The following is a 15,640-nucleotide window of genomic DNA, read 5'->3' on the forward strand; positions in this document are numbered from 1 at the left end:
ACGACAAAATATTATTTTTGCCAAAGAAAAACACACCGAGACGAGAAATTGGCTAAAAGAGCAAATTTATTAGTTTTGCTTGAATAAAACGCAATTATTCGGCCAAATTTTACGCTCTTCGTGTAGATAATAAAGCTCATGTTTCAGGAATAACGAATCTAATTTATTTATACGCTAAGTACACATCTTTGTACGTCTATAAACTCGCAGCATTAAATTTCTTATTGTCGGCAACAAAGCGAGGCTTCTTTAAATAACGTATCCTTTTGATTTTCGATAAAAATCCGTATTATTTTTAATGACGTTCTGCGAACGAGCTTGTTTATCTATTGTGCAGAGAGATTTTAAAGCAAACACACAATAGCAGCTGGGCGGTGTAAAATTTTCTCACATCTGTTTTCTAGTATCTCGTTTTTCGAAATTGGGAGAAACAGGCGGATAAAATGGAGTGGAGATAATGCTGTTAGGTTTTGTTTAGATCTAGGATTCTGACGCATTAAATCAGGACGGAGCTTTATGGCCGTGCATCACCATCACTTGTAATTTGGACGAATTTTAGGCGAAATAAATGCCAGCTTTTTCTAGTTTCAGATGAAATTGAGTTCAATATTTACAAGCTTGCTCTATCTGGCTGTTTTGTTGGTCGGTTGCTCTCTTTCACGAAATTGAAGTGAGAAATGCTCGCAAATAATTTCAGGATAAATGCCAGACTTTGACGCTTTTTCTACGGAAAATGTCAAGCTTGGTTTTGAAATAAAGCAATACTAACACAAAAAACTGAAAAACATATTCGTTTTCACAACTTAGAAAAATGTGTAATAATTTAGAAAAATAAGGATAAAGGATTAGATATTAATGATTTCTAAATTTATTCCTAGTTATGCGAAAATTATTATAGACATAATTTAAAAAATAAACTACTAAGCTACAAAAAGTGCTACTAGATAAACTCAACTTTTGAATTTTAACTTGAACTTTGCATTTTTTGGTCAAAAACTCACCAATTTCGCAAAATTCAAAATCAAAAAAAAAAACAATTGGTTTAAAAAAAGGCATTTTTTTCCATTTTCAAACAGTTTCAGCACTTTATCAGCCAAAAACACAAATGTTTTGCAAAATATTATCAAAAATGTATTGATTTATTTTATAAAATTTTGTCAAAAAACGTTCAAAAACCTCACATTTTATATGAACTTTACATCCAAAAGCAACAAATTTTTGTTTAGTCCATAATTACTATAAAAAATGTAAAAAATAAACTACGTAAAAATCACTTCAATTTAAACTTTTAGTTTTTTCAGATGTTGAAGCTTAATTTTGTGAAAATTTTTCAGGTTTTCGAAGTTAATTTATTTGAGTTTTTCAGGTTTTTAAGACAGCATTTATAATTTTGCACTTTCCAAACTTCGAATTTTTAAAAACCAAATTAGTCGAGTTCTTTTCACGTCAACTACAATTACATAACAGGTTTTTAAAGCCAGTTCAGTCAAGATTTTTGGAGTTTATCACATTGTAAGACAAAATTTTTTCAAGTTTTACAAGCTTTTGGAGTCAGATTTTCTTTAAGCTTTTCAGATCAGATCGATTAGAAGTTCCAGATTTCAAATTTTTGAAAGCAAGACCAAATTTTTATTTTGTGATTTTGTCAACATTTTTTAAAAACCTTAGTTCGTTACAGAAAAATATCCAAAATTAAAAAAATAGGAACTGATGACTTTTAAAACTGCAATAATTATTATAACCAATTTTTTGACTTTTTGGCTCTTAAACTGAATTTTCCACTTTCTTAAATGTTAAAATTTTCCATGTTTTCAAAATTGATTTATTCATGTTTCCCAGGTTTTGAAATTGTTTAAGTTTATACAAAACAACAAAATTCAAAGAATGACAAATTTTGAAATTCGTGTTTTTGATTTTCCAGATCTTAAGTCTTAATTTTACTAGATACAGAGTGAACCACCAAAAAAAATACTATATTTCAAAAACTGATAGTAGCACAGAACTTAGCGTCTGCTAGTAATTCTTGATTTTTTTATACTTCTTTTCTATACTTCCTTCCTAGAATTTCAATGTTTAAATGTTTTTTTGTGCTAAAAATCACGTGAAAAATAAAAATTAATAATTAAAATAAACGTAATTTTCTAGTAACAATTTTATAAAGAATTTTAAACACACAGAGTCAGTAATTTTTTCTACAATGAAAGCAATTCCAGATCAAAATAACCTTCATATTCCAATTAAGCAAAAATTTTATGATTTTTCTCTATAAATTTTTAAAATTGTAGATGCAGTCCCTTTACCACCCCAACATAAAACTATTTTCCTTAACTCTTGAATAGTCTTGAAAAACACGAGATTCAGAAAAGAGTAATTTATTTCATAAATCCAAGTACTACATCCTCAAAAATTTTGATTTGAAGGCTTGATGTTTACAACATGCCGTATAACTCAGCGCCAACCCACGCAAATTTGTCGTTAATTAAGCAATTAGCGAAGACGATTCGGTTGCCAAAAGGGCCTTAATAAAATATCCATCAACTGTGGAATTAATGGAAATAAAATCGCTAATCTCGGGGTTTGAAACGTTATTAAAATTCGCAACCTAGTGTTGCGTAATGTCGATTTATCCGAACGAAAAGAGGCGTTTTATGGTAAACGAGGCTTCAATAAAATTTTATCGCATATCTGGAACGTCTGTATTATCATATCGTTTCATTTTTATACGAGATTGGCCGATTTGTTTGTTCGAAAGGTTGGAGTTAATTAATTAGGGAGAAAGCTTTATCTGGCTCGTAAAAGTGGCATTCGTCATAATTATCGCCAGACGATTCGCTTTAACTGAAGCAACAATAAAATGCTAATTAAATCAAGTGTCTGCGCGGTGTCGATTAAAATCATCCAAACTTTACATCACCGAAAAGTTGCGGATTATGATTTTAGCAGAGAAAATCGAGTCTGGTCGCCGACACAAAGTTGGCTTGTTTCGCTTAAGAGCGAAATCACCAGAGATTTAATCAACTCTAACGAGATCTCGAGGCTAATTATTGCCCAGACGGTGCATATCGTCACAATTTTGTTAATTGCCTCGGAACGGATTCCAATTTTATTCGCACGAAAATGGCAAATAATTAACAACAGGTGAAGCGTTTCAACAACTGTTTTGGCAAAATTCAATTTGGTTTTTGCCGACCTTTGCAGTCGCAAAAACCGGACCAAGTAGCCAAAGCAGCTCGTAAATATTCAACAACTTGCTTAGAAAATGAAATTGAGTTTCTTTGAAGACGCAACATTGATTCTAGCTGAAAAAGCCGGCATTTATTTCGGACAGAACTCCCCCAAATTACAAATGATACACTGATACGAAGAAATCCCCAACCTGACTATATTTAGAATTCAGCAAATTTTTTCCTTCTAACCACGCCTACTTTGTTAATTTCTACAATATGCAAAACAATCGACAGTTTTGAACACTCTTAAATATTTATGTCAAAGTTTACCGGCACGCAAACGTGGAACTTTCAGCCACTATGAAACTGTGATTGAATCAACAACTTGTGCTTTCAGGGTTTTTCGGCGAACGGGGCAGCTTAACTCGCTGAAAAACCCAATAGTGAAGCCAAAACACTCAACTTAAATCAATCAGTGTTATTATTAACCGCATGTTTGTGCTGGGAAAACACTAATTAACGCAAATATTCTTATCTCTAATTGTTCATTAGCTAAGTGATTCCAGTCTAATCGCATAAAGCCTTTGTCAGTCTATTTTTACTGAAAGACGAGTTTAGTTGGCTAGAACTGCAGTGTTGAGGTAACAAAATTGTTGTTATGTTGATTAGTTCGCTCAAGAGCACACAAATCCATAAATATTTTACCCAGCTGCCATTAAGCAAAACTGAAAGCTCGAAGCAGGAAATCTTTTATCCTGGAAGATATATTTTAAGCGCTCACGGAACCGTTTTCGTCCCATAAATAAAAACTTGAGTAGGATGCGCATTTCACGAAAGACGTTCATTTAATGTAATAATGAAACAACGTTGTCCGCCACAGATAAATGCGCGGTAGCAGATTGTCAACCCGAAAGTTTTTTAATGAAAAAAGAATTTAAACTAGGCCGCTGAGAGATTTTAAATTCATTACCGGATTACAAAAGAGGATTAGAGTGAGTCGAGGGACGAAAACTAAAACCGAGATTTATTTATTACTAGAGCTCTGTGTATTATTTCATCTTCGAGTTTGTTTTTGGCGGTTTAAAAACAAACAAATGGTTGGAAATGATTGATTTTACGGCCACGAGTCCATAAAATCCGTTTCGCAATTCTTCTACTTTCGTTGTTAACAATTTTTTCCACAGTTTATTCAGACGAAATTGCTCCTTTTGAAATGTTATTTCTGAATTTGAATTGTGAAACGTTAACACCTGTACAAGCACAAGCCCTATTTAAAAACAGACAGTGAATTAATCAGTTGTTTTATGGCGAAAAATTTGTTGCTTTGTGTACGAGTTATTGCAGGAAATCGTAAGCGCTTATCAAAGAAATAATTTATCTCGGTCTAATAATATAAACAGCACTTGGAATATTATTAATTTTATTTATTATACGTTCGCAGATGCAGTCATGCATCTAAAAATAAAGAGGATCTTCCACATGTGAAATTGCAATAGTCAGACACTGTAAACCATTAACTTTTATTCCAATTAACCTTTGTATGTTGAAAGTTACATTTAAATTAAACTTCAACTGTTTTAATAATAGATTTTCCGGTAATTAGCGCAAGTTCAAGTCTGTTAATGTTAGCAGCAGGGACGGGCTGAGGCGGAATTACTAATGAGCTTTCAAAAATTCATATCTTGTTTACAACTAAAGGAGAATGTTGAAAAGTACCGGAACTTTTAATTGTGAAAAATGCAAAGACAAATATTAAAAAGCCAAAAGACACTTCAAATTTTTTTACTCAGAACTGAATTTATCATATAATTTTTATGTTTCCTTTTAATGACTAAAAAAAACAAAAAAACGCTGATTTTTAGTGGGATTCAATTTATTTAAATAAATTACAAATACGAGCAATGTTGTCACCTGTAGTGCGTCTAAACAACCAAGCTAAAAATTTGAGCTGAGAGCTGAGTCAAAAATAGTTTTTGTCATTTTTGTAATAATGACTTATAATAATCAAATTGAGTCGAAAATGATACAATTTTGTATAAAAAAAGTGCTACAAGCCATAATTTTTTTTATAAATTAAAGTTCTTACATTTTATAAATTGATTCTTAAAAACAATTCCCTTACTTTTAATTGCTTTTTTTTAACTATTTCCAAACATTTCCCTGTGAAATCTATCATTTTTGCCAAGAATTTCTCAAATTCATGAATATTTTCTTCTCTTCCAAAACTAAAAAGCGTCAATTTCTACGAAACTATGTTAAAATTGTCTAAAAAAACTACCATTGTTTAAAAAAATGGTATAATTTGCTCAAATATTATCAAGCATTTGAAGAATTTCTAAGTAAAATGTTAATTTCTCTCTCCTGTAATGCACAAAATTCTCCACAAAACCGCAATATCCTCGGAAAAGCAGGACAAATAGTTTTAATATCACATTTAATTAAAAATTTTAAAAATAATACTTAAAAACTTGTTTAGTCAGAACAGGGTTTATTAAATAATTTTGATTTTTTTAATTTTATTTAATAATAAATGTTAATGTCTAAAAATTTACTTAAAAATAGACTAAAAAATTACAAAACTGGTCAATTTTTTAACTCTTCCAGGTTTAAATAAGCTGAAAATTCACTAAATTTGTTTCAAAAATACAAAAAATTGTCACTTTTTGAGTGATTTAAACACCAATAAAGCCAAAAATCGCCGAATTGTGTTGGAAATTGTGTTATTTTCTCATTTTTCTAGAGATCCTACACCTAAAAATTCAATTATTTCGTAAAATTTCGTCAAAAATAAGTCACAAATTATCCAAGAATGTTGTTATTTCTGCGCATTAAACGTTGCTCCATTAGTTCTAGATTTTTTATATAGAAATTTTAACATTATTTTGTTAAATTAAGGCGTGATTAATTATTGAGAAGGCAGACAAATTTATTTTAGTAATTAATGTACGGTCCACGTTTCGACACCTTTTTTGGGGTTTCTTCAGGGCAATCAATAGGAAACCATTTTGTTAACCATAAAAACATTTTATTAAATATTCTTTAGCAAAAAATCACTAATTGGGTTAATTTTCTAATAAAAATGCAAATTTCAGGCAAAAATACACTGAAGCGGTTCGAAAATAGAACAACTTTGCACTCTTTTTTGCGCTGAAAATGAAAAAAATTACTAACTTTTAAGAACCTCTTAAAAGTATTTGTTTAAAATTGTCTTTGCATTTTTATTCATGGAATATTTGAAAAGTGGGAATGATATTTTCAGATGAAGCTGTCAAAAAAAGTCATATGTATAACAGTAGAGAAAAGTATCTTCTCTCCCTTTCATGAAAATTTATTTACTATTCGAGAAAAAATCCTCTAGTAGGTTTTTTAGAATTTTTAAAAACACGTTTTCCCTTCGATTTTTCCATTTTCAATCAATTCCGAATAAAAGATTTTCGCCAATTCGTGCAACTCTCCTCTTCTCCAAAGCGCAAAACGACTTATCACGTTGCCACCGCATATTTACCCAAAACAATAAAACCATATATCACCCGTGCAAACAAACTGATAAAGAAAATCTTCGCTCGAATCCACCTCAATTGTGTTTCGCAGATTCGAGTGTCAAAATGCATCATCAACAATGAGTTGGTCCGAACCTCTCCCCCAGGAGCCGGAGCCCGTCGACGCCGACTTGTGGCCCAGTTCCGAGAATGTCCTCAACGAAACAGAGGACATCAAGATCCGACTCAACATCACCTTACAACACTGCACCAGCCTCTATACCAACAGGACCACAGCCCTCGCAGAAACCCACCCAGATGGGTTTTGCCCCGTCACCACCGATGGGCTGCTGTGCTGGCCGCCCACGCCCATCAACGAGACGACCTATGTCAAGTGCTTCGCCGAATTGATGAACATCAGATACGACGACACACGTAAGGAAATTCCTTGTAATTATACCGGGATTGTGATGGGCTTGAGAAGGGTGTAATTTTAGCTCCCTTGCGAAACAGATACGCTTGGAGTGAGCGCGAATTCAAGAAATTGTGCGATTTTTATTAAACCCAAATCTCATATTAAAAGCCCAACGTAAACAAAAATATTTTTATTTGGACAGGAATGAAACTAAATAATACATTTTTGTTGCAAATTGGAAAATTAATAAATTGCGTAATGGCTTCCGGCTTAAATACAGTGTAAACAAATCTGGCATTCCAATTAGAGAAAAAATGTTTCATGAAAATTTCTGTTAATTAGTACGTAACATAGTTTACTACAGGGAAACGCAACAATTCCATTGTAGCTGCGTTCGAGTAAATAGAAGAGATAAAAAGTGTATATCCTTTCTTCAATATTAACTCGCAATGTTTGTCGTTAATTATAGTTTCAGAATTTTTTTACAGTTTCAATATTGCCTTAAGATTACCAACGTGTTGAAATGCGTCCTGTTTGCTTCGCTGCTATGTATAGCTCACTGAATTATTATTTACCAACATACAAATAAAAATAATCAACAGTGGTTGCTTTACGCCAAAAAATATCAAACAAACAGTATATTTTTTTGACAAAACTTAAACTTTCTCAATAATTCCTACAGCAGGTGAAATAAAAACATAGTTTTTAATTCCAAAAAATTCAAAACCAACAAAACGCATTATTTTTTTATGTGTTTTGTTCTATTTCATAAAAAAAAATTAACGTTGAATCTAAATATTCTTTTAAATTGCTGCTTGAAATTAACAAGTGTTCAGTAATTCTTCTGGTCGTGGTTTGCTGTGGTTTTCTCTTTCTAGCATGAACGTTAGTTGCGTGATAAGTTCATATGGTTTGCCGTCAACTGTTTAAATGTTGTCTTATTTTTGCATTTAGGAGTTTTTGATGAAAATCACATTGAAAATCATGATAATTGTATGCAGACGTTCAAGAATTTACTCTGCAAGCTCAGTTGAACGTGTGAATTTTTGGCCTGACACTGACATTACTGACAGCTGTCATCTGTCATTGTTTTGTAATGTTAACCGAGACATACGTTTTTTGTGACAATTGCCACACATAGGCGATCTGACCAGAATAAGCTTAAAAGGGATAAAAGGCAAGAGATATCAGAAATGTAATAATGGTGTTAAAATGTTACAATAAAAAAAATAAAATTGACCTGTGGTAAAATGAGAAAAATTTGATATAATGCTGAATATTTGAGTCAAAATTAAAAAAATCAAACTTTTTAAATTTTCTTTGTAAAATTTTATTCCTGCGGAATGTTTCAAGAACAGCCTGTAATTTTTTGATTTTCTAAAGTTAAATTCCTAAACCTTTAATCAGATTCCATGTGTTTTCTCTTTTAAAATCTTGAATCACTTTATTTAGATTTAATTTAACATTAATTAATCTTCGAGATAAACTGTTTACGAAAGTACGTAAAAAATAATGTAAAAATATTTGCTGAAAATTGGATTAAATTGAAGCTTCTTTTTTGATGTTTGTAATTGTGTATTTGTTTTTGTGTTTCGTCTTCTGATACGTATTGAGATTAGACCGCAACAATCCGCAGCTTCCTCTTAATACAATATTTCGCTCCGAAATTCCAAATGAACGATGACAAATTGAATATTCCCTCACCGTGACAGCTGGCAGACAAAACCTCCTCTACCTCCATCGCAAATGATTTCTCCATGCCTTCGGCAACTTCATTAAAAGTAAAACTTTTCGCGTCTTAATTCGGTTCAACGGTTGCATTAGCACAGCGCGCAAATCGCCGTTTTGTTCCTTGTAAAAATTCGCTTCTGGGTCCAATTTTGGCCATTTTACGAGCCCGTCAGGGCCTCTTCTCCCGGATTTATTTATTTGCAATTTCGAGCGAGAGTTAATTATTACGTAACCATCTCGTGCAAAGTTGCACGGCTTTGTGTTTATGACCCGAATACTCGTCCTGTCTTTCAGTGGCATAATTTACGCTCGAGGAATGAGATAAGTTCGGTTTCAACAATAAATCACCGTGCAAACGACAAGTGCTGCAATTTTTGCTACGGACATCTGCAACCATATCGATAGTTTTTGAATCGGAGGCAAATTTATTGCTTCCAATAACGGTGATTACGCCCAAAAAAACAACAAATTCAATTTATGACTGCATTAAAATCGAAATTAAAATAGACGGCGCCTTTGTCATGCTCTAAAATGCCGTCAATTGAATTGTTGTTATCTGTAACTCGAGCAAATTGAATTCTGGATGCATTTTGTGCTATTTTAAACTGCGATAATAAAATTAATGCGAGACGACTGCTGTTCGATTCGATTTCACTCAAAAATCCAACACTTTTTCAATTAATGCGCATTTACTCCAAAACCTTTTTCGCAAAACATTAAAAATAAGCGCTCAATTTTTACAAAAAGACTGATTTTCAAAAAAATCCCTTTATAGCGGATCCTTACACCCTCTAAAGAAATTCAATTTTAGTTATTTTTCAATAATTAATAATCATGGCATGCGATGAATACAATTTTTTTCTTCTCACTTTTTCTCGCATTTATCTCGTAATTGCCTCTTCGTGGCTTGTGCCATTGGGTGCAATTTCCGCCCATTAGCCGCAATCGTAAGCGTTAAAAAATTGGTGTGCACTTGGCGTCAGCGCCTCAGAAATTGCAAATTTTTTCGCTCTTGTGCGAAATAGCTCCGAATCACCTTTTGTGTTATGAGCGTCTGATTGGCGCAATTTCCCCGGAATGTCGAGCCGAAGGAAGAAGAGCTGAAATAACGTTTTTATTGGGAAATTGTGTATCTTGTTGAAAAAGCACGGCCAAGTGAATTCCAAGCAAGCAAGACGCAGGAATTAAATTTGTTTTTAGGAAAAACTATTAAGAAAAAGTTTCACAGTGGCACCGTGGGGAAATAAGCGACTAGATAAAACTGATCTATGACGAAAGTTTCTTGAAGAGAAAACTTAATTTCCGGGATTTTTAAATTGAAAAATGGATTCGAGGCTATTATAAATATGTAATTTGCTTGTGCCTCTAGCGCACAACAAAGACTGGGGCAGGAAATGTATAAATTATATTGCATACTGCAGCTCTTTAGCGCGATTAATATTTCAAGCAGGATTTCCGCGATCTGTGATGCAAAAGCGAATAACAGGAAATTTGACAACCGCACGGGTAATGAACGCCATTACGCCACGGTGTATTTTAAAACCACTTGTTATTTATTCAGATTAATTCAATAAAAATTTTGCTGTGGGCTGGACCTACAAAAAGAAGGATTAGACACAGGCATTTTATGCAAATTTCGTGATTTAAATAGCGGTATTGATTGGCTACCTCAGGACCGGATATTGCAAAATGAGATCCGGGCCCGGAATTAATGATCAACCAATTTTTTTCGGTTGTAGGAAAAAAATGTAATGCTGCAACGTCAAAATTCAGCATTAAATTCACATTTTGAGCAATTATTTAGTTAAGACAAGTATTGCAAAAGATCTGGCAACCGAGAAACCGAGTGTAAAATACAAGTGAAATTGCACTTCAAATTTCTTGTAACAAACAATTATACAAAACATTTTGGTCTTTTATATCAATTAGTGAAATAATAATTACATAGTTGTAAGAAATCCAAAAAAAAATGCTTTCACAAGAGATAAAAATTAACATATTACGAAATAAGATAAATGGTGGATGCGCCGGGAAAACTAAAATTTTTTTTGAGACAAAACGGTTCTATTTTGGCATTTTTCTAAAATTTTTTGATTTAAAAATACAATTATTTTTTAGAAACACAAAAGTGACCTTTTTTAACTCTCAAATATACTTTTAAGTAAGAATTTAGTTTTTTTGTGAGTTTTTTAACCGAAATTTACCTAAATCATGATATAAGTTATTAGAATTTTATTATATTTATTTTTTTTTCTATTACGCTCAGCTTGCATAAAAAAAGTAATAAAACAATAATGTTGGTTTTTCAAATTGTTGTCAAGCCTACTCTAGTTAGTTTTAGTTATTTTTGGTTTAGTTTTATATAAAAAGGGTCCGAAAATTGGTCGAGCCGGCCCTGTTCTACAGTGAATAGATTTAATGCACTCATTATTTACGTCAGATCTTCGAAATGTATGGCTGTTGATGTTTGTGGCCAGAGTGCTGCAAATGTAATAACACGAATGATTTATTTGCAATTTCGCAAAATTTAGACATTTTATTGATTTTTGTAACCAAACCGTGATTGAATCAACGACCTAGTAAACAAAATAAACAAGACTTGCATTAATTCGCATTTAATGTATTATAATGCATTCAAGCAACAATTTTAAATGCAGTTCAACACATAAATACACGTAACTTTTTCCCGACAAAAGTGTAAAATATTCAGAGGTGATTAAAATGGTGGATGCGCCGGTGAAATAGCCGAATTAATAAATATTGAATAGGGAAAATGCGCATAATTGAATCGATTTCTTCCATTATTGCCGGCTTGGCAGCCTTAAAAAATCATGCAAATTTATTCATTTATTGAAAATAAGAAAACGTCATGGCAGTTGTTTACTTGCGGCAACAATTGGAATTATTTTTGCTTAGTTGTTCGGTTTATTGTGTTAGGTTCCGGTAACTTTGCCCAACTTGCCGTGAATCATACAAAGAAAACAGCTCAATTTTAGGAAGCAACAGGTTTTAGCGTAACAATTGATTAGAAAATCGATAATTTTCCTTGTCGAGGTCACGATTTAAATTACAAATTGCACATCAAAGACTGCAGAGAAGTCTAGGAACTGATTGAAGAAAATTGCACCACACTATTGATTGAACAAATTGGTAATCAAGGAGCGAAATTGTACCAATTGGTTTATTCGATGTAAACAGTTTTTTCCTTGGAGCAAGGAAATGTTGCTTGTGTCAAGTGGTGGATTATAAACAAATTGCATTGGAAACGGGCAAAAGTTCTGCGGACGTGAGGAGAATGGTTTTGAAATGACCCAAATCGAATCATATTCTCACAAAGTTTCGGTTTTTAAAAACTGGAACTAAACTTTCCCGGCGCATCCACCATTTCTAAAATACAGTTGGGAACAATGCGATGGCTTTTCTCAATACTTGACAGGTAACAAGGGTTGGAATCAGGACCTGTCCGTTGAGTTTTTTGATTTCGAATGCAAAACTGGACAAATACCGGAATCTTGAAAGAGCATCGCGTTGATGAAAATTCGCCGGAAGCGGCAAATTCGTGCTGGAAATGTCCTGTTTTATTCTCGACAATAAAGCGTGATTTTTTAATATGCCAACCGGCGAGTTTCATTATGGCATATTTCCGGAACTGCTTTAAATAGTGACACAATGTATAAATGCTAGCGCGATGATAAGAAAATATTTCAACGAGGATTTTCAAAGATAAATACGAGAGCTTTTTGTGGAGCATTATTCAAATTAATTTTCTTTAAAGGTGATTAATGGCAGCGCCAGAGAGGATAGTGCGGGATTATATGGTAATTTTTTTCTACAAAAAATTAATAAGGATTGTTAACAACACTTGGCGAGCTTTCGCGCCAAAGAAATGCCATTTTTAACGGCTCTTATAACGGATTATGCGATTTGCTGCGATTATTTATTTCTCCAAGTGATGGAATTTTCTGTTCGCATTTAAAGAGCGCTTCTGAAGTAAAATAAAAAGCCGAACTAAAATAAATGAAACAAAAACTGTAAGTATTTGTTTAAGATTGTTGCGGCAAACCTTACTTGTTAAAAATGGTGGATGCGCCGGGATAACGTTGCGTTTTATTTTGCCATTTAAAAACTATTTTATTTTTATTATTTTATAATAATTACAATTTTAACGAAAATGAATGAGTCAAAACACTCTTGGTTCCCTGCTTTTGCCTGGAACACGCACATCTCTCCGGCATTATCCTCTCACCTTTCCGCATATTTCCTGCCATTTCCTCACCCGATTTAATAAAAATAATCCTCTGACACAGTTTCTTATCGCTTGTAAACTCTGCGTCCTTTTACCACCACTCCAAGATAAATTTTTACGGTTCTGTGTTTCCTCCAGATATTTGCTACATCCACTTATACCCCATCTAATCTCTTATCTCTCATTTTTCTGCGTAAATTTCGGCTCAAATAACATAATAACAACTTTGGCCGAAATTGAGTCGTTCGTTGCCAACTCTCTCTAATTGATAAATTATGATTTAATATGTCGTGTTTGTACAATATTGCCACAAACAAGCGTGATTGAAAGCAAATATTGCGTTCGATAATTGTATTTTTTTGCAGAGAATGCCACAAGAGTTTGCCTCGCTAATGGGACATGGACGAAAGCCGATTATTCCAAATGCACCGAAATCATTCTTATCCCCGACGTCGAAACCCAAGCCACGATTTATTTCGTCGGATACGTTTTAAGTTTAATTACACTGTCGATAGCTTTGGGAATTTTCACATATTTCAAGTAAGTGTAAAAAAACTTTCAGCTTGTTTAAAATAAAAAAGTGGGCGAGTTGTAATCATTATTAATGTATTTTTAATTTCGGTGATTAATTCGGGTTGTACACACTGGAGGTTTACCAGTTAAAAATGCTCGAATTGATTTGGGGTTGTTGAATAAATTTTCATATTGAAAATGTTCCCTTCTGGTCATAAATCGAAAACAGCCCTTAATTTCCGCCCTTAATTTGCAGAGAGCTGCGCTGCTTGAGAAACCGAATTCACATGAATCTCATGTGGTCTTACATGTTAATGTACATAATGTGGATTCTGACCCTGACGGTTGTAAGTACAAAACCACCCTAGTTAACCCCTTGTGATAAATAATTCCGCAGCTGGGCTCCAAAGGGGGCACTGGAGCCTCCATAGCTTGCATATTCGTCATCACACTGCTACATTACTTCCACATTTCCACGTTTTTTTGGATGTTTGTTGAGGGTAAGTGTCAAAAAAATTAACAATTTTAATTACAAACAATACGGTCGAATAACAAACAATAAACTGTTTTTTTTTATTTTTCCACGGACAGATTTTCACGAAATTACTTAGTAGCCTTCAGTAAAAAAATTGTTTTGATATTGAATTTTTTTTATTCATTAGAATAATAAAGCACTATCAAAAGCAGTAAGAATGTTAATTGCCGTTTAAAAAAACTAAAAATAACGTCATTCTCATTTGGAAATATTAATGTCAAAATGTAGCAATTTTGTGTACACAATAAAAGAGAAAATATAGAATCGAAAAACAGACGATAAACAAAAACAGATACAATTTAGGATATAATAAAAAACATATAAAAACCAAAACAAAAACAACGTAAAAACAATTTAAAACAGAAAAAGCAAACAAAAAAACAACAAATAGAAGAGACAGAAGAACGAAAACAAAAAAACAATATACTCCAAAAAAGAACAAAGAAAAACAGACGATTATTACTATTAAGAATGAAAATAAATTCAAAACTTCGAAGGAATTCCAAAGAAAGATCAACTTAAACACAAAAATGTCAAGAGAACAACAAAACCTAGAATAAAAAAAGATGACCAAATATAATATGCAAAGCAAAAAATAAAACATGTAACTTCAAGAAAGCAGTAAAACTTGAAATTTTAAGGAAAAACCGAGGTAGAAACAAAGTCAAGAAAGCACAAAAATGTTTGTTTAGAATAACTTGGTTTACAGAAATCCTAACACAGAGGATAAAGCGAACAGAAATATATTATCAAGAAAAAAACAAACGATGAAAAAAATAATAAGAAACCAATTACTACACTCTAAATAATAAAGACAAAATAACTAAAAAGAAAAAGGAAACAAGGCAATGGGTAAAACAGGAAAACGTATCTTTGATTTAAAAAACAAAATATTTTAAAAAACAAAGAAATAGCAAAATGAAAAAATATGAAAAACACGGCAGAAAAACTTCGAATTAATGAAAATACGTACAATAAATCAACTAACCGAAAAATGGGGTGGAAATGCAATTAACTAGAAAACTTTAAACGCATAATGTAAAAGTGCTAATTATTGAAAAAAATATAAATATAATATTGTTTATTATTTATTGATTAAAATTACCAATAAATCAGTGTTTATGAATAGGTGTCCACTTTTTAGCGCGCGCCTTTCCCCTCGGGTAAGTGCTAACAGATTTCGCTACAGAGTTATGGGGAAATTAGCCACAACATGCCTTGTACATTTGTGCCTCAGTGAATTATTAAGCCAATAGAGTGCTTTTTTTCCAGGCCTGTATCTTTATATTCTCGTCGTTGAAACACTGACCAGGGAGAATTATAAATTGAGGGTTTATGTGTGCATCGGGTGGGGTAAGTCTAGAGGGTTGTAATGAATTGTTTCAGGAACAAAAATTCGCTTGTTCCAGGCTTGCCAATGATTTTCATCCTCGTTTGGGTGATTGTCAAGAGCTTTATCCCGGCAGCGGGCGACCCAGCCACAGTAAGCGCAACTTTTTCAATAATAATTAAATTCTTGCAAACTATTTCGAGAGTTTATGACAGGCCATCAAA

General features: G+C 32.7%; 1 protein-coding gene across 6 annotated transcripts in view; it reads left to right on the forward strand.

The window, feature by feature from the left end:
* The window catches only part of LOC659812 (diuretic hormone receptor-like), a 43,562-nt gene that overhangs the window by 18,221 nt on the left and 9,701 nt on the right, over positions 1–15,640 (forward strand). For 4 of the 6 annotated variants that reach the window (XM_008200125.3, XM_008200129.3, XM_064360049.1 and 1 more), the window contains exons 2-7: positions 6,759–7,081; positions 13,404–13,578; positions 13,808–13,898; positions 13,949–14,051; positions 15,359–15,439; positions 15,496–15,569. In XM_008200125.3, coding sequence (XP_008198347.1) covers positions 6,787–7,081; positions 13,404–13,578; positions 13,808–13,898; positions 13,949–14,051; positions 15,359–15,439; positions 15,496–15,569 — 819 coding nt within the window. In that variant the 5' untranslated portion in view covers positions 6,759–6,786. Of the gene's footprint in view, positions 1–3,725; positions 3,809–6,758; positions 7,082–13,403; positions 13,579–13,807; positions 13,899–13,948; positions 14,052–15,358; positions 15,440–15,495; positions 15,570–15,640 lie in introns of those variants that run through there. The other 2 variants (XM_008200126.3, NM_001174077.1) reach the window with 2 other exon arrangements.

This window comes from Tribolium castaneum, chromosome 2 (assembly GCF_031307605.1).
Source record: "Tribolium castaneum strain GA2 chromosome 2, icTriCast1.1, whole genome shotgun sequence".
Lineage (NCBI taxonomy): Eukaryota > Metazoa > Arthropoda > Insecta > Coleoptera > Tenebrionidae > Tribolium > Tribolium castaneum.